Source organism: Aythya ferina, assembly GCF_964211825.1.
Source record: "Aythya ferina genome assembly, chromosome: 21".
In the NCBI taxonomy this organism is placed as follows: Eukaryota; Metazoa; Chordata; class Aves; order Anseriformes; family Anatidae; genus Aythya; species Aythya ferina.
In genome coordinates, this window is record NC_140319.1 from 1,727,295 (window position 1) to 1,751,751 (window position 24,457).

At 47.1% G+C, this 24,457-nt stretch overlaps 2 protein-coding genes across 6 annotated transcripts in view; both read right to left on the reverse strand.

Annotated features, from left to right (window-relative positions):
* IFFO2 (intermediate filament family orphan 2) overlaps positions 1-7,118 on the reverse strand; it is a 39,637-nt gene extending 32,519 nt beyond the window's left edge. Inside the window, exon 1 of the mRNA XM_084494832.1 lies at positions 6,354-7,118. Coding sequence (XP_084350958.1) covers positions 6,354-6,982 — 629 coding nt within the window. The 5' untranslated portion in view covers positions 6,983-7,118. The remainder of the gene's footprint in view (positions 1-6,353) is intronic.
* An 8,967-nt stretch (positions 7,119-16,085) lies between these two features.
* UBR4 (ubiquitin protein ligase E3 component n-recognin 4) overlaps positions 16,086-24,457 on the reverse strand; it is a 77,918-nt gene continuing 69,546 nt past the window's right edge. For all 5 annotated transcript variants that reach the window (XM_084494837.1, XM_084494836.1, XM_084494835.1 and 2 more), the window contains 4 exons: positions 22,446-22,670; positions 18,645-18,735; positions 17,932-18,094; positions 16,086-17,245 (listed from right to left, as the gene is read on the reverse strand). In XM_084494837.1, coding sequence (XP_084350963.1) covers positions 17,181-17,245; positions 17,932-18,094; positions 18,645-18,735; positions 22,446-22,670 — 544 coding nt within the window. In that variant the 3' untranslated portion in view covers positions 16,086-17,180. The remainder of the gene's footprint in view (positions 17,246-17,931; positions 18,095-18,644; positions 18,736-22,445; positions 22,671-24,457) is intronic.

Genomic DNA, 24,457 nt, shown 5'->3' on the forward strand with positions numbered 1-24,457 from the left:
ATTCTGTTTCTTACCACAAATCAGTTCAGGGCTCTGGAAACAAGATAATCTTTTACTATGGGCTGGTCACAAGGCTGCAGAAGAGCCTCAGTTAAACTAAGCAGTGTACATATGCATACTGTTGCGTCTGGACCTTTATTTTTGAAGGCCAAACCATAAAATCTCTTCTTTCTTGTACAAACACAAGCTAAACAGTTGCGCTTAAACTTTAAGTTGGAGACTTAAACCATAAAGAGCTCACAAAGAACAACATCCCGTGCATACTTTCAGCAAACTAAAAAATATTTAGTCACAAAAGAAAATGCAGGAAGCCGGCCTAAGACCTGGCAGAGCATCACCACATAACCCTAACCACAAAAAAGCAGCTGTTGAGCTGTACATGGCTTCCGCGCTTTCTTTAGCTACAAGCCCAGCACCCAGGCTGCATCACTGCAATGAAAGGCTATGATTACCCACGATGAAGCCAGAAATAACTTGTTTTTACATTTGTTTTTGCCTCACCCCTAAATTGCAAGGGTCTTTAGAGATTATTTGGGTTTGAGATCAGAGGTATTTGGGGGGTTTTGCTCCCCTCCCACAGACCTACGCAATTCTCAAGCTCTGCTTTGAAAGTCTTTTTTCTCTTCACAAAGTCCGAGGCTTCCCAGTGTGAGTCACCAGAGGAATCAAAAGGTAAATTCAAAATGCACACAGCAAGTCTTGTGGTTCTCTTTCAACAGGGGAAGCTGTTCTTTGAAGAGCAGGGCACAGATCCTGGCCCAAGTTTCTCTGAAACTCTAACCACAACATAACGTGGAGATTTTTCCCCCCACCACATCCAATCTAGCTCATTTGCAAATTCATTATTTTAATCAGAAATCGGAGTTAATAGTTAGACAAAGATAAAGTTCAGAGTAAATAGCTAACACCATTTCAAATCAATCCTAGCATCTCAGCCCTCTCTGGCTGCTCTGCTTTCGAGCCAGTTCAGTAAGGTGCACATGCGCACGCACACGCACGCAGCTACTGAAGTATTTAACAGAATACTGCCTCAAGCCCACCCGGGTCCATGGGGCACTGTTGGAAAGTAGAACAAAAGGAAAAAATGCCTCTCCTCCTGGAACTTCTCCTACATTACTACAGCCCAGGAATCCCAGTTTCTAGTTACACCAATGGAAAAAAAAAAAAAAAAAAAAAAAAAAAAAAAAAACCACTAAGATTTATTAGAGCGCTCCAGATATTCACATATCATCAGATAAGGCATGTCTCTGCAGCAGCATATTAGAAACAGCAATAGCACGGTTTAAGGACAAACATGTCTGACAGCAAACGTTATTCGTAAAGTGATTGATTTGCACAGCTCCAAACAGTACAACTTTCCAACTAACATTGATAAGGGATGTATATTTTTGCTAAAAGGCCAAGTTTTTCATCACGTCAGCGAGTTTTATCCATCCTTCATGCAGAAAACTCATGCCCTTCCAGTGCAAGTAAAAATATCTTTTTAAGGCCAAATATCAGGTTTCCCGGGAGCAAGCACTTAACATCAAACTTCACATCTTGTAAGGGGTTTCCAAAAATCTCTAATACCAGGCTGCAAGCCTGTACTGGAACTGGTAAGGAATACAAAACAATTTTAGTGGAAAGCCACAGCAAAACCTAACTAGCCCCTTTAAAATATAAAAGGGAAAGTATAAATAGCAGAATTTAATACATATATCTGGCTTTACACAGAGAATGTGGTATTACCAGCTCTGTAACCAATTGAAACGTGGACAGAAGTCTAGAATGCTGATTACATTCTTCTATAGGGATAAAAAAAAATTATTTGTTTTTTATTGGGTCTATGCGTAACATTTGCATCTTGTTACCACTGATATTTTAGCTTTAAAAGTTTTCAGACATTCCTCCAGGGTTTATCTTAAGCACGTTTTTATTAAGTTCCCTTCTTTAAAAAATGAGATCCAGTTAGTTTTGATGCGCGTTGCCTTTGACAATGATAATCTTTGTCCTTTCCAGCTGCAGCAAATTTAAGATAATCTCTTTTTCAAGTGGACTTTATTAATCTTCCAAATGAAATACCATCCTGAGGTAAAACAATTATTTCCAGTTCAACTCTTAGTAACAGTTAAGTCTCTGCTGGAAAAGACGACTAACATCTGGCCAATGCAATATCTGTACCAATTAAGAACAATTTTGAAACCATAATATACAAATCTATTCAAGCATTCGGAGCAAAGATCGCTACAGACAGATCAGCAGCCTTCTTGCATTTAGAAGGAAGGAGAAAAAAAAAAAAACGAGAGAAAGAAGATGGAGAGCAGGGAATGACTGCAGCAGGTTTTCACCAAGTCAGCAGACTGGCTGGCCACACAGCAGCATTTTGCCTGTCATAACACACAGCGACGCACTTAGGTCTTAAAGTAGATCTCTGGAAGCTGGCGGCTGGCTGCCTCCCAGGAGCACAAGGGTCCGGCTGCCCCTCGCCAGGGGCACGCACCATGCACAGCATCGCTGCACCACATCTGCCAGATGTGTGCATTTGGGTGTCCCGCCTTCGCCAGACTGGTGATGCTTCAGCCTCAAACAGCAATGTAACATGGCTAATTGGGAGGGGGGACTCATTTGCTCCCCCCCTCCCCAATAAGCAAGTAGATTTAACATCCGGATGCAGTTTGCAATAGCACCACAGGCCATCACCCCTCAGTACAGCTGCCAAGGGCCCCAGCTGCCCGGGGAAGGCAGTTACACGGTGACAGCCTGCTCCACTTTCACATCCCAGCACCTTTTTTTTTTAAATACAAATAACCTAAAAAGATCACGGTAACCCCAAATCCCTTTCGGGCAGTGGCACAGTCACATGCACACAGTTAAACCTGCTTATCCCACCCTACTTACCCATAGAGGGAGGGCAGGATAGATCCCAAATTCAAACACTGGTCATTTAAAAACCCCATGATTGTTTGATTTCAGCTCAAAGGGGATGAAGCAAGACAGCTGGTTTCAGTTTTTTTTGCTGTCTAGAAACACATTTGTGTGTATTTCAGCTTATGACAAAGATCTGACTTTTACCTACATTTCAAGACCCTGAAAGACTGGAAGAAGAATTTTCCATCACATTAGTTTGACTACAAAGAAAGTGGACACGGTTACCATTACCACTAAAAGGGTAATAACAAAACAACAACAAAAAAAAGTTACAAAGGATTTGGAATCAGTTCTATTGCCAGAAGGTCTGTTAAATGCTAGCATAAGTTAAGGTGGGGAATTTTAGGTTCAGTTCTCCTACAGGTCTTCTCCAACTGTAAACTCCAACAGCTGAAGTCATAATGCACCCTGTAAAATCATGATCCTTACTAAAATAAATAATTGTAAGATTAAGGCAACTTGCTAATTTTGGTCTGAAATATCTGCTAGGCTTCTAGGGGGAACATTTTCTCATTTGTAGGTCAGGTATAAACAAAACATGGGTAAAAGATGACCTAAGTGCTCTGTTGACTATACGCTCTAGTATTTTTTTTAAATATATATAGCTCAGAACTCCCAAATAGTCTCTTGCATTACAGTGTCCAAAAAAACAAATGATCAGGGGAGACACAACAAAGGAGTTGAACATATTATCCCAGAAAATTTATCTGTAATGAAAAAAATTGCACAGAGAATTTCATCGGAAAGAACATCTTAAATAATTTCAGCTATTATTTTTAGGAGTAGCAGTAGTGTTACCTTTAAAGCACAAGAAACAAAAAGCAATTATTTCAACTCTGAATTCAAACATTGCATTTTTCAATTCACTAGTATGCTATAATGAGTTTGTGTCTTCAACAACAGACATTACATACAAGCATATGTTCTTGAAGAGAAGTATTCACTTGAGCAGGGTTCACTGACAGGAACACAGTCATCCACCCTGTGTTTTCCTGGTAAGAAAATAGTTTAAATAAGGAGGTTTTCCTAGCTGTGCCCTCCTAAATCAAGTGGTCAGCTTGGAAAGGGAGAAAAAGCTTCCATTGTTCTAGGAAAAAAAGGTAACATCTGCTTAAGTGTTATTGCACATCATAGTGGTGTCTTACTGGTCAGGTCATAAGGCCTTGTTGCTTCAAAGGAGGCTGCCTCCTTCTGCTGGTTCTGGAGTCAAAATGGTTATGTGGGGAGAGACAACACCAGCAGTGAATAAAAGCATTCCAACAGGCCTAGCAAACGTGGTATTTCCAGCAAGAAGATACCTGGAGCAGCACCACTTCAAAAGACCCCTGTCCACAAGGCCAAGGGGCTGTGCATCTCCCTGTCCGGCTTTTCAAACGCTCGCACAGCTTTGCAAGATCACAAATCCACATTAGAAACTCGTGCATGCACTTAGCTCTACACAGGCCCTCACAACATCATCAGGACACAGGCAAGAGACTAATATTCCACTTGGAGAACATTTCCCTAAACAAAACTTGAACATAAAAGGATTCCCAGCAAGATAATGGAAACACAGAGCATGTATTTATATACATGTACATATGCATACACGTGTCATGACAAAGAACCTGTTCTCTATAAAAAAAAAAAACAAAAAAAAAACCATGAAAATACTTGTCCAGTCTTTCCAGGACTGCTGACAAACACTGCAATGCCACATTAGCTCAGGGTAATGTAATCAAATGGACTAATCTACTCCGTCTGCAAGAATTAAAACAAAAACAACATGGTACTACCTCATAAGCATGCCAAAGCATGCTCAAGGCCACCAATGAGAAAACCAATCCACCCCAAAAGAGTGTAAGGTGTGGTGCCCATCTGTTCAGTGAAGGTCACAGAAGAGGGTAATAATCACTCCACTTATAGCAGGAACGTAAAAGACAGACTGCAAACATAATTCTAGTGTGATGCATGCTAGTGTGTATTAACCAAATTTTATTCTCAAGCATTAGGAGAAAAACCTGTTGTGAAAGCAGGAAGGGTGGCAAGAATAAGGTTTGTGATTGCCTACAGAGGCCCCCTTCATTCCATTAAATTTATTTGGAGTATGCAATAACTTTGATCACACAAAGAGTTAGACCTGAATGAAGAGAATATTTGCTGAACACAAGCAAGTGAATGCACACCAGACAGCACCAACTACGTACCAGCAGCAAAACTCAACTTAAATGACCCATTAGTAAGTTCCCATTCTCTTTGGTAAGGAAAAACCCACAAAAATCACGCAGCCATTAAAAAGAAGAAGTGTCCCCAGCTTTTGGTGACGCAGCCCACACCCGACACATACCTTCCTTACACAAGCCACCACCAAGCACCACTTCCTCTCAGCTCCACGGCTCCCATCTCCGTGGTGCCAACCATAAAAACAAACAACCCCACAGTATGACAGCATCTACCGCTCTACACCAAAAAGAGGCCAACTGCTTTCCACCCAGATGCAGAGGGTGCTGCAGCCATGAAGCACAAAAGCTTAGAAACGAAGGCACAGCAGCCTGAAGAAATTGGACTTTGCTGGTGAACACAAAATTATTACTTAAACAGAATATTCCTGCCTATAAAGCTTCTCTAAACTAAGCTAATTCACAGGGATAGCTCTGTTATAAAAGCTGAAGTATGCAGAGAGCACACTGCAGCTCTGTTACCCTGGACGGAAGAAATTCAGGCATGCTTCACAGGCCACACAGCCAAGAAATGCTGGCTGCCTCCAGGAAAGGAAAAATAGAAAAGGATTAAATTTATTCTGCAGGAAAAACACAGGCGAGACAACACATTTTAAGCCTAAAAATGACAAAACCCCAAAATGGGAGCATTCACATTAGTCCCAAGGGACAGGTAGCTCGCAGACAATGCAGGAATTTCCCTGCAGAATCCCAACTACGTTTTTTTTTTTTTTCCTGGCCTCCATCTCTGCCACAGATACATCAAGCAGGCAAATACAGCAAAGCAAAGGGAATGCTCTCAGCCACCAGGAAAAGCACCATCTGAAATCCCAGGGCTTCCCAACAGGCTAGAGGAAATCTCGGGATTACCAGGGTTTACAATGGCTGTCGTGGGGGCTTTTGTTGCCGTTTTGACCAATTCCGAGCAACATCTTTCCGCACAAACCCTCCCCTGCAGCATTCGCAGCCCAAATATTGCAGCACTGAGCTAATTTCGGAGAGCTGGCGGACAAAACCGACTACTGATCAGTCCGGAAAACGGAGACCGGCTAAATTTAGGAGGAACCTCAGCGATGCGCTGCTAACAGCGCCTTATTGCCCTCCTCCAAAAAGAGGAGGCGAGATGGATGGAGAGGGGGTCGAGCCAAGCGCCGGGACCCCGGGAGGACCCCCCCAGACCCAAACCTTGTCCCTTCAGGCCCCATCCCCGTCCCCCAAAGACCCAAACCCCGTTCCCCCGGGGCTCACTTTCTCTTGTACTCGTCCCTCTCCCGCTTGACTTTGGCCAGCACGTTGTAGAGCGCCCGGATCTCGGGGGTGATGGTGTCGATCTGCACGCCCACGCCGTCCGGGTGGATCCAGGAGACGCCGGGGCCCTGCACCGTCTCCAGCCCCCCGCCGCCGGTTCGCCGCACCTGGGTGTAGCTCCAGATGGTCCCGGGCAGGCGGCCGTAATGCGGCGGGGCCGGACCGGCTCCGGGGCCCCCCGCCAGCCCCGTACCGGCCAAGGGGAGGCCGCCGTCGGTTTGCACGGCCTGATCGCGGGAGAAGGTCTTGTAGCGCAGGCGGCGGTCGCGCTCGCTCTGCTGGGCCGCCAGCTGCTTCTCCAGCAGCCGGTTGCGCCTCTCCAGCTCGTGCACCTTGGCCAGGAAGCAGCGGAACCGCACGTTCAGCCCTTTCAGCAGGTGGATGTTGGAGCCCAGGTCGTTCCGCAGCGCCGCCGTCACCGGCGGGCCGCCCGATACCCCCGGGGGCCCTCCGGAGCCGCCGCCGCCGCCGCCGGGGCCGGGGCCCAGCGGGCAGGGCGCAGCCCCGCCGGCCGCCGCCGCGCCGGGAGCGAAGGCTCGGGCCATCTCCCCAAAAAGCAGCGAGTTCATGGCGGGGGGAGCGAGGCCGGCAGCGGGAGGAAGAAGAGGATGAGGAGGAGGAGGAGGAGGAGGATGGGGCGCCGCCGCCTCGCGCTCCTTGCGGCTGCCGCCGCCACTGCCGCAGCCACCGCCGCGGTACCGGCACCCAGCGGCGGGCGGCGCGGGGAGGGACCGGCAGCGGCTCCGCCCGGCCGCGCCCCCGGGGGCTGCGGGAAGCGCCGCGGCCGCTCCTCCCCTCCCCTCCCCTCCCGTCCCCTCCTCTCCCATCCCCGGCCCAGCTTGGTCGGGTGCAGGGAGCACGGAGGGGGGCAGCGAGGCTGGTGGGGGGCTGGGGGTGTTCTCCTGGAGATAAGGAGGCTCGGGGGGGACCTTATCGCTCTCTATAGGGACCTTAAAGGAGGCTGTAGGGAGGCGGCACTGGGCTGTGCTCCCACCTGCCTGGTGACACGATGAGGGGCTATGGGCTAAAGTTGTGCCAGGGGAGGTTTAGGTTGGATATTAGGAAGAACTTCTTTACCAAAAGGGTTGTTGGGCATTGGGATGGGCTGCCCAGGGAAGTGGTGGAGTCACCATCCCTGGAGGTCTTTAAAAGACGTTTAGATGTAGAGCTTGGTGATAGGGTTTAGTGGAGGACTGGTTAGTGTTAGGTCAGAGGTTGGACTGGGGGATCTTGGAGGTCTCTTCCAACCTAGATGATTCTGTGATGCTGTGACACCCCAGGGCCAGCCCTCGTGGTGCCCTCCATCCACACCTTCGCAGCCCTGCCCCGGGCTGAGGGGAGCTGGCCGGCGGTGGGCTGAAGGCACGAGGGATGAGGTTGTCAGCCACCATCGGAACCTTTGAAGCGTTGTTATAATCTGGTAATTAAGTTATTAAATAAGCGTTTCCCGCTTACCGCTCCTGGACCTCTGGGCCGCTCAGCAATCAACGCGATGGTTTAATTGAATTGCGCGATTGCTGCGGCGTGTCCAAGAGGCACCCAGCCGAGCAGCAGCACCAAGCTCAAAGATCAGTGGAGATCTCCTCCTGTATGGTGTAAATGGGGGATGGCTTTTGGAATAAAAGGCGATGCTTTCAGGAGCTCTCACAGCAAGCCTTGAAAAATCAACCCTTGCAGGTGTTGGAGGGCTCTCAGGTCACAGCGCGGTGCCTTTCCCATTGTTCCCCAGGATCCTGTGGGTGCACCTCCCGTGTTTGCCTGCACCACCTGGAAAAAATGAATGTGCCAAGGTGGAGGCTCGCTGTTACCGAGGTGACTCAAAGAAACACCCAAGGTGATCTTGCTGAGTGCGCAGTGCCCAGCTGCCACCCGTGCTGGTGGCACTCACCAACAAGGAGCAGCCATCTCACCATCCACGTGGAGCTGTGATGGCACCGGCGCTGGGCAGGGCTCCGAGGACAGGCCCTGGCCTGGGCTGGGTGACCCAGGCCCCAGGGCTTTCCCAGGACTGAAGCGGGTCCTAGGGCTGTGCGGCTGGGGAGCCCAGAGCGATGCACCTGTAGCTTGCATCACTCTGTGGGTTTTGCCACGACACCTTATTAATGGCAAGAAATTCCTCAGGTGCAGATACTGAGGTTACTGTTAGGAGCAGCAGTCCAGCAAGAACAGATTTGGCCGTTTACCCCAGATCTGGGTAATCCTCCAGAATTTAGTGGTGACCCCTTGCGTTGCCTTGAGCATCTTTTGGTGCTGCACCACACCCTCTGCCGTGCTGAACAACGCACAATTTTAATTTATTTTTTCTTTCCTTAAGGAAGCAGGAAAACCTCAGAGAGTGAGTTCAGATGGGAAGTCACTACCAAAGCTCGCTAATCAACAAGCCCCTCCACCAAGCCTAATTGGCTTTGCACCACACCCGGGGTAAGGTCACTGCCAGCAGCCATTGCAGTGAGTGAGCCTCTGGCATCCCTCAGCAGCCCCTCCCAAGGACACACGGATTTCCCCACCACCCCAAATCAATGACACCAGCAACAATTAACAAGGATTAGGGCTCTTCGGGGAAAGGGAATGCTTTGTTCCGTGAAGCGTTGCTCACCTGTGGTCCAGCGCCATGTCAAAAGCTGAGAACATGGGATACTGGAGCGGTGATTGGTGTCTTCCTATTTGGAAAGGTAGGAAAAGTGTTGGGAAATGGTGCAACTTCTGAACACAGAAACCATCCCATGGCAGCACCCATTAAATCGTGGTGACTGCAGCTAGCCATGCTAAGAATGATGCTCCCCATTTATTTTCATTCTCAGCACAAAGGCAACATTTGCTTCAGCCTGAAGTGGGCTGGGGGGGGAGACGTTGGGCTGGGAGAAGTGGGCTGGATTTGTCATCATCTTGCACCTGCAGAGGCCTGGTTTTTACATTCCCTTGGTGCAGGCGAAAGGCTCAGGGCGCTGGGGAAGCAGTGTGGTACCCAAGATTGGGCTGGAGCTGGCACCTGCCTGCACCTCTGCAGCCACATCTGGTGGGACAACACCTACAGAACCCACTCACATCAGCGCCTGGGATTGCTGGCTCAGTGCTAAGGGGCTCGGGAGCAGATTCACAGCCAATGCCCCAATGTTTTAATGCATGGTCGCGTCCTTTGCATGCAAACCTCAGCAACTATTTCAGGGCTGCTTTGTGCATCTGCTTAGTGGTCCTGTACTCATTTTTTCGGTGCTTCATTAGCCTGGAAGACACCAACACAAGGGATTTGTCAGCTGAGCCCTGGTGCCTGGGAACATCCTTGCCCAGGGCTTTCTGTATCATGCAAAAACCCAACGGCTGCGCATTACCCCCGAAAAACTCAGTGGTTGCTGTCCCCATGGCATCATCCCAGGTCTCTGCTTTCTTTGGGTTTTCCTTAACGGCCACATCTGCTGGTTGGAGCCCAGGTATATAAAGTGGTGATTTGCATGACCCAGGCTTTTTTTTATAAGAATTGACAGAATTTTTACAGGCATCTTTCCAGGATGGGTATTTAACATAGAGGATGCTGTACCTTATGGCCCTGCCAGCCACTGGGGGCAGACTGCAGAAAACAGCTTCTTTGAGGGCATAATAATCATATATAACACAGACTTTGGAAAATAATAGTAAAAAGCAATGCTAAAGGGGGTTATAAGAGACAGGACCATGTGGAAAGCCCCACTGGGGGGCACCTTGCACTCTGAACACGGAAAATATTTGGGATGGGAGCTACCATTGCTCATGCAGAAGAGCTGCTAGAAGCTGCCACAAGCAGCAGCGTGCTCCTTCTTGCCTTCTGAGGAGCTCTCTCCTCCCCAAACTTGCCTTTTCTAAGCTTTTCATCCCACTCTATTTTCTACCTATTCCATTAGCACCATGTGGAATGCAAACAGCTGAGCTGAAACCCAGCACCTTCTCCCATTACAGCTCTGTTCCTTGGCCAGACACCTTTTTCAGGGGTAAAAAAAACTCTCAATTTGCCACATTTGGTTTTCCTTTACATGCCAGCACTGCAAAGAAGAATGCAGCTGCACGGAAAGTCTGCCAGGAGCTCACTCCGACTCTTCCAAGTTTGCTAAATCTGCCCTCCAAGCACCGCTCACTGGTGCAGAAGACAGAGCTGGGCTGAGCGCCTCCAGCACCGGACCCATCCCCATCCCCTCTGCCAGATCTGGCCCCTGCTGAACCTCTGGGGTCTGCAGGCAGTGGTGGTGTTGCATCCAGCCTTTTTCACCAACACTGATTCCTGAAGGATGTGTGGGAGGGGCACCACTGACTGTGCACGTTTCTGTGATCTCCTGGGCGCCCAAGATTTTCCCAAAATTGTTGCCCCAGACGGAAGGACACACTCCCTGCATCACCTCCCACCCCAATCGTGCCCTGTGCTGGTGAGCCGGTGTTCCTGCCGGGATGTTTTCCATCCCAGTGATACCAGTGCTTCCCTTCTGCATGGAGATGAGATCAATATTTTGGAAACAAATCTTCTGCACCGGGTTTGACCTGAATTGCAGGTGAGTTAAGGGGACAGGGATTCGGACACAGATAGAGATGATTTGGGGAGAGCATCCGCCAGCCGGAGTGGTTGAGACACGTCATGGGATGGCCTTGGAGACTGTGGCAATGTTCACGGCTTCCTCAGTAACCAAATATTTGCATCTGTATTGAGTAGGGCAGCAAATATGCCCCGATAAGCCTGTACAGGCCACTGCAGGTGTGCTTTAGCTCACACTAATTGCTTTGGCAGTTTATCAAGGATAATTGCAGGATGCTGCAGCATTAGTTTTGCGTGCGCCCAAATCCCTGCTTTCAATCCCATCAGTGCTAAGCTCCCAGGGGTGCTGTGCTGGCTAACCCAGGCACAAAACCACGCTGGGTGATTCTGTCCCTGTCTGGTCATTTCTCCTTTGCCTCCCCTCACTTTGCACTGAGCGGAGCAGAGCACGCGTGGCCATCCCACACCATTCAGGTGCAGCTTCAGCTACCTCTCGAAGACTTTTTCACCCACTCAGCACCTTCATTCCTTGTGCTGTGGGATTTCAGCCCGGTACGTGCCCAGGATGGAGAAGAGCTGATGGCAGCACAAAGATGCTGGAGCTGCTCTGTGCTCACTGTGCTCATGTGCCGCCAGCTCTCCTCTCCCTACAAACCTGCTCCAAGCTCAGGCACTTGCTGGCATCCCCCTGAAGGGCACAGCAGAAGAGCTCGTGGTGCTTCCCTGCTTCCATGCAGCTGGAGGACCCACAGGCAGCAGAGGAGTTCTGTACACCGCCAAGTCAAAATTTCCCATCCAAAACACAGCAATAACTCCTGGGATGGCCAAAGGCCAGCTGGAGGCGTCGACGAGCGACTGGGAGCAACCACTGGGAGATAACCCAGCCAGCACTGGCCTGCACTGGTTTGCTGCTCCCCTAGCACTGGGCACTTTTTGGCTCCCTGCTCCGCTCCATGGCTGGTTCCCAGGGCTGAGGGGCTGCTCTGTGCTGCCCAGCCTTGAACCCGCTGCCCGGCCTCGTGCATCACCGGGGCTGACTCAGCTCGCTGGAGCCACTCTCCCCGAGGGTTTCCCAATGTCCCGGGGTGGAGCGCCCTGACAGACGCCTGCCTGCTCGTCAGTGAGTGCCAGCCCGTGGATGTCTTTCCTCTGTGCTGGCCGCCTCAGTCACCGAGCTCGTTAAGGCAGAACTGCTGACAGCGGGTAAAGCGCGGACCGAGGGATGAGAAATGCGAATGACCTGGAGATGGGGAGCCGTGCCTTTAATGTCCGATTTCATCATTAGCAAATAGTTTTTTTTTTTGTCATCAAATAGTAGGAATAATTAAAGGATGGAGCCGGGCTGTATGTGTCTGTTCATTAAAAGGATTAAAAAAACGGCCTGGCAGAAGCTCCTTTTCGGTACCACCGCCAACACAGTGGCTGATCAGAGCCACCCGTTAGGGGCTGGAGCCCTGATTCTATCGGACCGGCACACGCGGGCACTGATTTCAGTTCTCCCTGCTCCCCAAGGCTGTGATTCCTCCACCCTCAAGGCCAGGAACCCAGCTCCTGAGCTGAAGCCCAAATCCCACGTAGGGAGAGGCAAACTCTTCCACAGCCCCCAACATCCCCTGGCTGAAGCATTTTCCCGGTCAAAGCCTTTCTGTTGTTATTCCTCCCCCCCTCCTTCAGCACAAGCTGTTTGCCCAAATGCTGCTGCAAGGGGGGTTTCCGTGCTGCTCACCGCCCTGCCAGGGCTGCAGTTTGGTTTCCCAGCCCGTGATTAAGAGAATTGCTCTGAAATCTCATCAGGGCGGTGGATGAGTGGAGCAGGTGGCATTCCCACCCCCTGGACCTCGCGCAGTGCCCGGTGTCCCCAAAACAACACCAAAAAAGCCATTCTCTTCTACGAAAAAGCTTGAAAATACCTGCCCCAGGGCCCTGCTTGCCCACATCCCATGCAGACACCAGGGTGCTTCCCCACTGCCCTTAGTCCTGTCCTTGCTGCGTGTTGGAGCCCCGTTAGAAGCACTGTGGCTACAGCCGGCGGCACAAGTGCGACGCAGCAGCGCAGGAGGAGTCGTGGGGCAGGGACAGAGGCAGGGGCTTGGAGCGAACCTACAGTGAAGCACCTTTGTTTTTAACATTTTACAGCTTGCACCTTTCTTTTGCTTTCTCCTCCAAGCCTTGCTGGAGTGCTGCCTGGTTTTACGCTGCCTCAAAAGCGAAACGCTTTCTGATTTCTATAAAGGCAAAGGAGCTTGCAACGGGCTGTAGAGGCAATAAATTGGGAGCTGTAGGGAGCCCTATCACCACTGCCAAAAAATAAAAATAAAAAAAAAACTCTGGGGGTGGGGATTTAGCCTTTTTCTTCTCCCCCTTGGAAAGCAGGAAGGGGTCAACCACCCCTGGCTGTTGCATCTTCACCTCTGAGGGGGCGCAGCCCTGAAGTGCTTTCACCTCAAAACCTCTTGAGCATCTTTCCAGAAAGTTTACAGAAAGATGGAAATTCTGTAAAAGATGTGAATTTTGTCACGCACAAACTGTGCTGTTTGCTGCAGGGGTTTTGCTCACCACGTTGCAGAAACGCTTCTTGCATCATGTGAGGAGTCGGGAAGGGTCGCAGAGACCCGGTGAGCTCCTGCCGGGGGGAAACTGAGGCAGGGAGGAGCCTGGTGCAGAAACACCTTGAGCAGCATCTCAGCAGTGCCCCAGCAGAAACTGAGCCACAACAGGGGAAAGCAGCAGGGATTTGGTAGGAAAGGGAGCCTTCGGTGCCATAATACACATGGTAACACTCCCTGGAATTTGGACAGGAAGCTTCTTGCTCTCAATTTCTGCAGTGGTGCCCAAGAGCCCAACACTTACGTGGTGAGGCTCCACCATGATCTTCCCAAAGGCAAAATCAGAGCGTCCTGCCTGAAAAACAAGCCATGGGGACGCGTGCCTGGGGAGATAAATCACTTCTCCATCGGAAAAACTCTGGGGAATCTCCCGCAGTGTCCAGGCGCTGCCACTCACAGGGTGTTTATGCTCAGCAGTCGTAACCCCGTGGCTGGTTCAAAAACACATCCAGGCAATTGTGGCGAGACAAAGAGGAGAGGAACTCAGCTCTAGACCTGCTTGGGAGTGCTGGTACCAATGCAGAGGAGAGGGGGATGAAGGCTTCCTGACCCCATAGGGCAGCCCAGGGACAGAGCATCCACTGTGCCTACCCACAGGGAGGGATAAAACCATCTCAGCAGTGGCAGCAAATTAATTCAGGCTGGCAGGGGCCTTTGCACCCACTGCTGGCTCAAAATTAATTAATAAACAACCACACAGGTTTGACCCAGCATGAACAGGCACCACAATCATTTCTGGTTGTCTTGGGGAAGCTCTAACCCACAAAGCCAGATGTGGAGCAATCACAGAGGTCACAGCCTTTCGGGCATCTAAGGATAGTTCCCAAAATATCTTTCAAATAAACTATCTGTGGGAGAGGGATCGATGTGAATGTCCAGCTAGTGGTTTGGTTCATCAACCTGAGCCACTCGTACCTGTTTTGAGGCAATTCTCCCCCTCCCAACCCCCTTGCTCCTCTTAATTTAAGGAAAACACTTCCCAAAAATCTTTGCTGACATCCCAGGCTGACCAATTCCCACCCACCTTGCTGGGGGTTTTGCAGTCTGGAGTGCATTGCCTTTGTGCAGTGCTGCAAACAATTCTAAAAAAAAAAAACCTGCCTCAGCTGAAGCTTTCTATAGCCTTTCTCAGTTCTTGCCCCTCTCTAGCTTTTCTGGGGTCGCTATTGTTTGTCCTCAGTCCCTCCCAGGCTATTCTGCTATCTTTTATCTGCTATCATGCTGCTTCCACCTTCTTTTCATACCAGGCTTCCCCATCAGTCAGCCCTCTCGTGCTTGAGGCCCTTGATGCGATGACTTCATTTTCCAAAATACATCTCTGGACCTGTGCAAAACCCTCCAGAATGGTTTGAGTTGTTTATTGCACTTTGACTTGTATCGATAAGGAGACAGTTTATGATCTCCTTTCAAAATCCTGCTTTTTTTTTGCACTTGTATAAATGTCAGGCAAGAAATGGTCCCCATGTTCTGCTCCAGGTAAGCTTAAGGAGCTGCTGATACAATTGCACTGGGGGAGAAATATTTTGCTCGTACATACTTTACCAGTTCCTGCAATGGCAGAGGATGTTTCCAAAGACCTGTGCCACCACAAATGGAGTTACACCAGGATTTGCATTAGCAGAAGCCCGAGCTCTGTTGAAGTTACCTTGTTAGTGTGGGAAGACAGCGCACGAGGCATTTCTCACATCCTCCTTTGGTTCAGTGAAGCAACAGCTGTGAAGCAAAAACCTGAAACACTGAAGCTGTGTTGAAGAGGAAAAGGTATTTCTCCATTTCTACCTTTCTGTAGGCAGCAAAGCGGCTTGGCATTCCTCCCTCCCCAGCTTCTGAGATATCCCATGAGTAGTTCCTGTCCTGAGTTTAACCAGTCTGACACAATCTTACCCAAATAACAAAGTCAAAACACGTTAGGGTTTCAGTCTTGCACCCGAACTCTCCCTATGATAAAAAGTTGCTTTCATGTTACCTATTTACTGCTGCTTTCAGAAATTACACTGACTTGAAAGGTCCTTCACTTGAAAGGGAATTTTAGTATTGTTCAAGCTACTGTACACTGGTATTGGTAAGCACAATCTGCACATCCACCCGTCAGCTATGCTACAGCTGCTTGTTTGGAGAGAAGACTGTTAGGTTTGACTTTGCAGTGCTTTTAAAAACAAAGGGAGTTTTTCTCTTTTATGTGGTGCAAGGGATACACCGCACACTGGTTGAAAGTTTAATATTGCCATATTAAAGAGAAACCAACTACACACATTAGTCCCCCTCCTGTATCTCCATAAAGCAGGACAGATTTACCCAGCTGACAAGACACGAACCCAAACTCCTTGAGGTAACTTGCTATTCAGTGTTCCTCCCCAGAATCACATCCAACTGCCAGGAGGGAAATAAGCACCCACAGAGGCGAGGAGAGCCTACAACCATCTGCTAATCGTCAAATCACAATACGTGCTCAACACTAACCAAAGGCATCAAATAGGTTGCTGAATTATCCAGCCTCTAAAATAATTATTATTTATGGGGCACTGCATGATGGGACTGCGTTAGGATTGCAGAAATTCAAGTTCAAACAGAGACGAGGAAGACAGGGAAAGCTTTATTAGATTCCAGCTTAACCACGTGTCAGCTGGGTTACAGGACAGCAGAGGTAATGGTGAAGGTAGGTTACCAGCACGCACAACTCAGTGAGAAAAGGCAAGGCTGTACTCAAAACAGGTACTTGGCTTCAAGTCAGGGCATGCACACCAAAACGCAAGCTTTTACTAGCGAAAGAGCGAGTGGCCAGCTCAAGAAGTGCGCAGTGTCTATTTTCCATGCATTCTTCAAAGCTGAAAATTTTACCAGATAAAAAGAAATCTGATGTGAGTAGCATCCCTCTGCGAGGTAACATCACCATCAGTGTGTTACAAGAAGCATGCTTTGAATACAGCCTTGGTGAGAATAAAGTCAGGAAAGAGCCCGTGATATGCAGCATGCCTTGGAGAGGGGTAACACGAAGTGCCAGGGGAGGTGACTGCAGCTGGCACGGCTCCCCTCACCCAGGTGAGGAAGGGGTGGAAGGATTCACTGTCCTTGCAATCCACGAGTCTCTAAGGCTCATGTCCCACAATGGGAAACCTGCTCTGCATGTACAATCAGTAAACACAGTGCCAGTCTGCTGCTTTGTTCACTACAAGTCCTTTGTTTCCTGTGTCTCCTTGTCCAGACTATGGGCCATAAAGAGCAACAGCTCTGAGCCCTGAAAGAAGGAGCTCTGAAAGAAAAGATGGGAAAGAATTTGGCATTTAAGCTACTGCATGGTTAAAATACTAGTCAAACCCATCTTACCCATTTGTTTGATTTATTTAACTTCAAAGAGGTGCACACTAAAGCATTAAGATTTACTGGTATGTATTCCTCTGTACAAGTTTTTTCAACCAGCTCAAATAGACAAAGCTTTACAGACAGAAGCAGTGAAACAGAAGATAAAACGAATCTAAATTCCAAATCACTCCAGGAAGAAAAACTGTAGAAAATATTAATAATAATTAAAAAAAGCAAACAAACAAAACAAAAACCCAATAAACTGCAGCACTCCTCAGGGAAGGGACAGGCTGCACAAGGAGGAACACAAAGGGATGGAAGGCAAGCTAGTGTAGTCTCTGCCCAACGCTTCTCTGTGCTGGTGGCTCAGGGGATGGAGTTCAAAAGATCCTTGAGGAAGCTGTCAGGGTCACTGATTTCTGATAAGAGCCCTTTAAACAAAAGACAATACAGAACAGTTAGCTCCACAAAGCAGTTTCTCCTGCCGACATTATGGATTTGTGCTAGGGTGTATGTATAGTAAGTTAATAATGACAGCTGCAGTGTTATTTTAAGTATGGAGCAGATGAAGATAAACCCTTGCTGAATGCATGTGTAGCAGGACCGAGGTGTATACGTTAAATCCATACTTGCTCTTGTGGAACAGAGATACTACACAGACCCTGCTAGCTCCATACATTGGACAATGAGAGACTGGCCCAAGGCACTGGAACTCTTAAGAGAAGAGCAGACTCTCTGTAAGTGAATTTTCAGCAGCTCCTGGGGATAAATAAAATCCCTACGGCAGAAACTCGCACTGCACTGAATGGCTGCCTCATCTGTTTACCAGCCTCTAAATCACATATACCCCAAAACACCTTTAAGCTGTGATGTAAGTAGTTATGTTTAACAAAGCAGGGGAGGACCTGCAGGATCAGGTGAGAGAAATTTTCCTGTCTGGGGATGCTCAAGTGTGCCTCTCATCTGTTTGTGAAATAGCTGAGGCAGTAGCTGGAGTGCCAAGGTCTCCTCCTCTCTCTGCCTCACACAAACAAACTGCCGCCGCCGTGTCAGGAATGCTGCTGTCTCAAGTCACGAGTTGCATAAGGCAGCCTATAAAAGGGAAAGCAAAGCTTACCAGCCACATCCAAAAACTCGGAAAATGTTTCAACTGGCATGAACTCCTCCTGGAAGGTCTTTAGGGCCTTGTCTGCAGCTTCGTGTATTGGCATGTCATTGTGTCGTATGAATTCAGCAAGAGAGTAGGACCAGCCTCCCTCTGTGTTACTGGTAGGCACCTTCTGTAAGGGGGCAAACGGGACCAGTTAGTGCAAACCAGCCCAAAGAAGAACTCCAAAATCTGTTGCCTCCTCCTGATGCCCTTGGACTTAAGTCCCCTGCCTCTTGTAAATAAGCCACATAAAAGAGTTACCCCACAAATGACTTTTTAACCTTTTCGTACAGAGTGCAGAAAAGGTTGCAGGCATTTTCTCACCCTAATTATTTACCCTCATTGGAAGCTACAAGCTTCTGTTTGCTAGAGGCGATGCCCCCATCTCTTTCCTCACCCAAGTGTTTCCCCAGTGCAGTCCTGAACATCCTTTTGGAAAATAAGCAAGTACACGTACAGAAGGAGAGCTGCACACTGGAAAAGTTTCTCAGTTCTTCAGATACCAAATTTCTAGAGTGCAAAAAGCACAGACAGCCTCTTGCAGCCCTTCTGTTCACACAGGCAGGCCAAGTTTATGAGGATCTTGGATAAAGGGGTTTCACACCCTGCCTTCTAACTCAAATGCATTAAGTTCCTCAGGTTAGAAAGCAGTTACAGCTGAACCTTAATGTTTTTCTTACCTTGAACATGTTGTAGATGAGATCTACAAGGGCCCAGAAGAGAAGGCCAGAGCGGTACGTTGCATATTCCTTCACTGCCTTATCTGTCATTCTAGGAAGATAATGAAATCAATCTTTGAGTTAATCACTTTACTCATATGCTTTGGTGAACGATTTGATGAATAGCACGAAAGCTGAAACGGCCAAAAGGCCTATCGATAATACGCATGGGGAATGGCTTTCAGTAAGCTCTGTTATGTGGTCTTGGACATGAAACAAACATTGGGCATCCTCGATTTCTGTACACTGATTCCTGTGGCTAGGAAATTGCTTTACAAGCTGTACCTACTGTAACCAAACCAGGTGAGCCAATAAAAGGAAGAAAACAAGCAAAGAAGCAAAAGGACTGCTAAGACTACATAGGAATTCAACAGCAAAGCTCTTTTTCCAACAAAGACAGAAAAAGAATGTACATCTGTTTGCTCCTTGGTTGTGGCATAGCAGATTCCCCCAAAATTAACTAAATCCAGGTCTTCGACATAGTCTGTAGTAATGACAGAGAATGTATTTTTGTTTCTATTTCATGGAATTGTTTCTGAAAGACTCTGAGGGAACTATCTCACCCTGGCCCAAAAAAAAGGAGCCTTGATGAAATGGAGGAATTTTTATTTAATACCTGCTTGTAATCAACAAGATTTCTATGGCCATGAAAGGACTTCTGCCTTTGGACTTTCAGCATCCGGCTGCAAAAATGCTATAAAAGGTGTAGAGATGTCTTGGGATAACAGCTCGCAAAGTTTAAAGGATTAATCACCAACAGGTTGAGGCAAGGCTGAACCTCCCTGCCAGCAACTCTAATGGGTTTGGAATTTTCTTGCATGCGTTTCTCAGGTACAGCTGCCTCTGTCACAAGATACTTCCTGCTCGCCACTTAAAAGCTTTGAAAAAAAGCTTTTTTAAATGTATCTAGAACCAGTCCAGCTGCCACTGACAGAAGTCAGCAGGACAAAAGGGTATCATCTGACCACCAGCTGCAATCTGACACAAGTTGGTTTGTGTTTTTTTTTTGTGTGTGATATGAACATCTTGCTGCTCTTATTTTAAGAGGTTATGTCTGTGTGACTACACGATCTTTCTTTCCCTTGGAACAGACAGCTTGGTAGGTGGCAGTCTGCTTGGGCAGCCAGGCTTAATTATTTAAAGGAAAACCAATTAGTAAAGGTGACTAAATTTGCACGGGAAGAACAGCAACTTAGAGGGAGGCTAATTCTACACTCCCAAGTACTGCAAGAGAGAATTTCTTTTTATGTGACTGCTTTTGGTATAATTGGAGTCTGCTCCTTTAATTGAAAACTAAAAGGCCCTTGTGGGTTAAGTCTGGGTAGCTACCTTCTGGAACATCTACTTCACAAATAGCTGCTGCGTTTTCATTAATGTAAGCTGGTTCAGGCTCATCAGCTATGCATGGATTTCCAGCAGAAAGTTAGATATTAACACTTTGGGAGCCTCATTTCTTTCATGAATATTTTACAAAGGTCTCAGTCAGGAGCACAGGAAAAAAAAAAATCAAAGAATATTCTCCCCTCAAACCCCACATGAAAGCTATGCTGCAAAGTGTCTACCGGATTTTTCTAGCTAGAATTCTTGGTTCAGTAATAACAAGCAGGTAATTAGCCATTCGACTCATTTGTTTGGCATTTGTAAACTATATTTACCAAAAAAAAAGGACAAACCCAGAACTCCCATCCACCCTGGTAACCTCGTCTTCGGGTTTAAATTCAAAGAGTTTCTAAAACATGGAAGCTGCTGTGTGTCTCTCCCTTTGGTCCTGCAGACAAACTGCAATAGCTGTAGCTGCTGGCAGAGACAGGAGATGGTTTAAGTTCTCTGAGGGACAGGGGAGGCAGTGCTGGATAACGAGCCAACAGCTACGAGAGCCTTCTGAGGTGGGTTGCAGCAATTATTTACTTTCATCCCTATTCAAGGAGATACATGCCCTGGGGTACAAACTGTCAGAATTTATGAGTCTCACATTTTTGGTTAGATTCTCCCCACTTCTGTCTTATATTTTGTAACACAGAAAGGATACTGAGCAGCTGAATAGAACACCTAACAGGGCACAGGCAGTATTTGTTGCTTTCATTTAACACAGGGGAATGCATAGCATTGCCTGCATCTTCATTAATAAGACTTACACGCCCATTTTAGGAGCAGGAGGTGATCCTCAGCTGCTTTTAGATGCACTGATAGTTGCTATAGCAACTTCCCTCCATCTCTGCCAGCAAAGGTGGCAGTGAGTCCTTGCATTTCGTCAACCTTCAGTCTGCACCACTCCAACGTACTCGGAATGGTGGCATTCCCAGAGAACACCCCTGTACTGCTTCTAACATGGAATGCTAATTTTAATTTTTTGTATGCAGACATTACTCTGATGTTACAGACACCAGCTTCCTCTCTGCCTCAGCCTGTGGAGCCAAGGTACTGGCACTTATCCGCAGAGAACTTCACCGTCCATCACCCTCCTCCTGATTTTCCACAAGAATAAATAAAACAAGACCTTGGAAATCAGAATTGCCATATTTCTATTTGAGAGGTATTATCAGTGGAAGGCTTTGTGCTCTCTTAGTCTGCAGGGATTAAAGAAAGCCCTTGAATAAACCTTGACATAATTCCTGAGAACTATTTCTGAGTATTCTCCCCTGAAATTCCAGAGATCAGAGGGCTAGCTGGAAGTTTCTTGTTGTAGCCATTTCAATGTTTTTGTTACGTCTTTACCTAGAGATACGTTTGGAAAGAAAAATCATTAACTGAGGATTTTCAAAAACACCAAACATCCATAGCAATCCCACACAGGAGCTTTGCTTCACCAGCCTCTTCTGCAGGCCACATGAAAGGCTGCACTCCCTTGTTTCTGAGCAAGCAGCTCTCCAAGATAGTATCTCCTGTGCCTGTCACACCTCCTCTCCCAAAACTCAGGCAGCAGTGGCGTAAATGAGAGACACAAACACAGAACAGGCTGAGCCTGAACAGCAGAAACTAACACAGAAAACGGTACTATAGCCCCTTTAAGTGCAAGGAAGCTCTTCTGATGCCTCTAATAGCATTGATGCATGCTGTAACTACAATGTAATTACTTTATCAAACGCATAATTAATGTCATCAGAATAAGAATGCCCTTTAAGATGACTTAGAATAATAAGGAATTTATTCTTAATTATGACAGCTATTTAAAATCATCTTTTCAGAAACTAGAATTCCCTTTCCTTCTCTGGAAATACTTTCTTTGTCAGGCAGGCACAGCCATTTATTCTCGCACTTCTCAAGTGCATGACAGCTGCTATTGATTTCTTTTTTTTTTTTTTATTTCTTGAGAGCAATGGTATTTGATTTCTATTTCTATTTTAGGAAGCTGTTGCAGTGATCACAAAGAAAACAGAAACAGCCTTTTCAGTCAGGCAAGCACAGAGCATGCTAACAGCTCTGAAAGAGCACACAACAGCAGCTCTACTTACAACAACTTACTGGAAGTGGGGAAGAATCAGCATCTTGGTCTTCATCTTAACTTCTAGCTATGCACCTAGGAAAAGCACTGCCTTCACCAATCGACTGACAGATCTACTCCAAAAATCAACTAAACTGAATGCTCCTCCCATAACTGCAACACTGAGCACAAAACTACTCAGAAAGGGTTAATATCTGCTGTTCTAAAATATGCTCACTCCTTTCCTCAGCTCCCCATAGCTTCCTGTGTGAGGCTGTGGCTACTGTGACAGTAACACGAGCAAGCTGGCAGCTGCGGAGCAGCAGTAGGTGGTGGCTGACCTGCTGGCTCCCCCTGGTGACACCACTCTCGTGTGGGAGGTAACGAGGAGTCGCTTGAGGATCTCCACTCGCATGGCTTTCCACTTCTCCGGGGGCAAGATGTGCAGCGCCAGCACGGTGTAGTAATGCGGCCCGTCCACCTCGTAGGCACTCTCCACCCACTTCTCCTTGGGATGCTCCATGAAGCTCTGGAGGTTTTTCTCCTCCCTCGAGGTTGCTCGAGTTCTGAAACACAAGAAATTTTATCAGTTTTCTTGGCTCTTGTATGTTATTTGCAACTCCTCAGGAGCTTTGGGGTACTGCATTTAAGCAGCTCTACACAGGAAAAAACACCTCTAGCTTTGCACTGCCAGATTTTTCCCAAATTCATCCACTGATTGAGAGTTTGCTCACAACGAGGCATGCAAGTCTAGCACACTCACTTTTCCATGAAGCTGCCTATCGTACTAGAGAGGCTTCTAGGCCAGCTGGCACTGCCCCACTAGAGGGCAATCCCGTTGTGAAGTTATTTTTCCTTTTGTTAGGGGACAAAGAGTCAGGCCAGCCATTCCGTGTGTTCAGGCTGTACCATTGCCTGGCTGATGCTAAGCATGTGACTGCAGCTCCTGCAGCCAAGGCTTGAGGATCAATTCATGGAATTCCATCTACTGCAAAAGCAGTCGAGGAGATACAGGCCAATTTCAAAAACAAAGAAAATAACATATTTACTGTAAGCTTTTATATTTTAAATATCTGTATCTGTATTTATTTCCTGTCTCCTGGTTCACTTTCCTCAGGAGTCAGGATGACCCAGAGCTGACTGTCAACTCTTGCAAAGATGTAGAGCCGTTTATCACAGTCTATTGCTCTACTTCATCAGGAAGAGTCTGCCAACCAGGTAGGTCCCTCGATTTTTAAGTTACATATGTCCTCCCTAGCAGGAGGTATAAATCAGTATCACTAACAGATAAAGCTGTGTCTGGGTGTTAGTATTTCATGAAATTTTCATTTGCTACATCATGCAGCTGGTAGCCAACCAGTAGTTCTTATCTTCTACATTTAGTATCAAACACATCTTTAGAAAATAAAAAAAAAAGTGATGTTTGGAAACTACATAATGCATTTTTATACAACAGCCACACAGCGGGTTCTCTGGTCCCACTAAGCAGACTTACAAGATGAAAAGAATAGTTTCATTTATTTGTCTCTCAAGGGACTCAGAAAACAATAGGAGAGGAATCTGGCGATAGATATTAAGAACAATAGCCAAACTGTATTAGAGCCAAAATGTTGATTAGTTCCAGGCGGCAAAGAGAGCTGAGATTTTGTTGCACTCCGTTTGGAATGACCTTGGTTTAAGAGGCATTTATTTTAACATTTATACCCTCAATATGATTAATATTACTTTCCAGTATCTAACTACAAAAATAAAAGGCATTATATTTTTGCCTGAGATGCTGTACTATCAGAACCAGCTCATTAACCAGAATTAGGTGTCTAATTTATACACTTAGACACTACACTTTGTATAAATACGTAATTACTGAAACACTTCAACAGAAGTGTTTGTATGCTGCTGTTTACTGGTAAAAAGAAATTTAATCTTAAGATTGTCTTGACATTTTGACAAACCTGAGTGCTACAAGAGAATTCCAGTACATTAAAACCGGAACCCAAACCAATCAAGTTATTTTCATGTCAGACAAAAACGATACCAAGGTTATTTTCAGCTGACAATTTCTTCTTCGTATTGTTTCTTCACTGTTTGCTCCACAAAAAGCTAAGCTGGCAGCGTTTCTTTAATCTAATAACACTGCTACTCACCGCATAGGTGGTAATTATATCTAGAATGGAAAGAGAAGCTAAGTCCCGGTTGCTTTTACTCAGTTGATTCCCTGTTATCCAGCATGTTTACAAGCTGCAATGCTTTTCTCTGAATAATGTAAACCTGTTACAGTCTGCTTAATATGTGTAATTTGCTTCCCTCTGAAACTCGTGTGATTTCCCACCTTTTTTACCACACACACGTACAA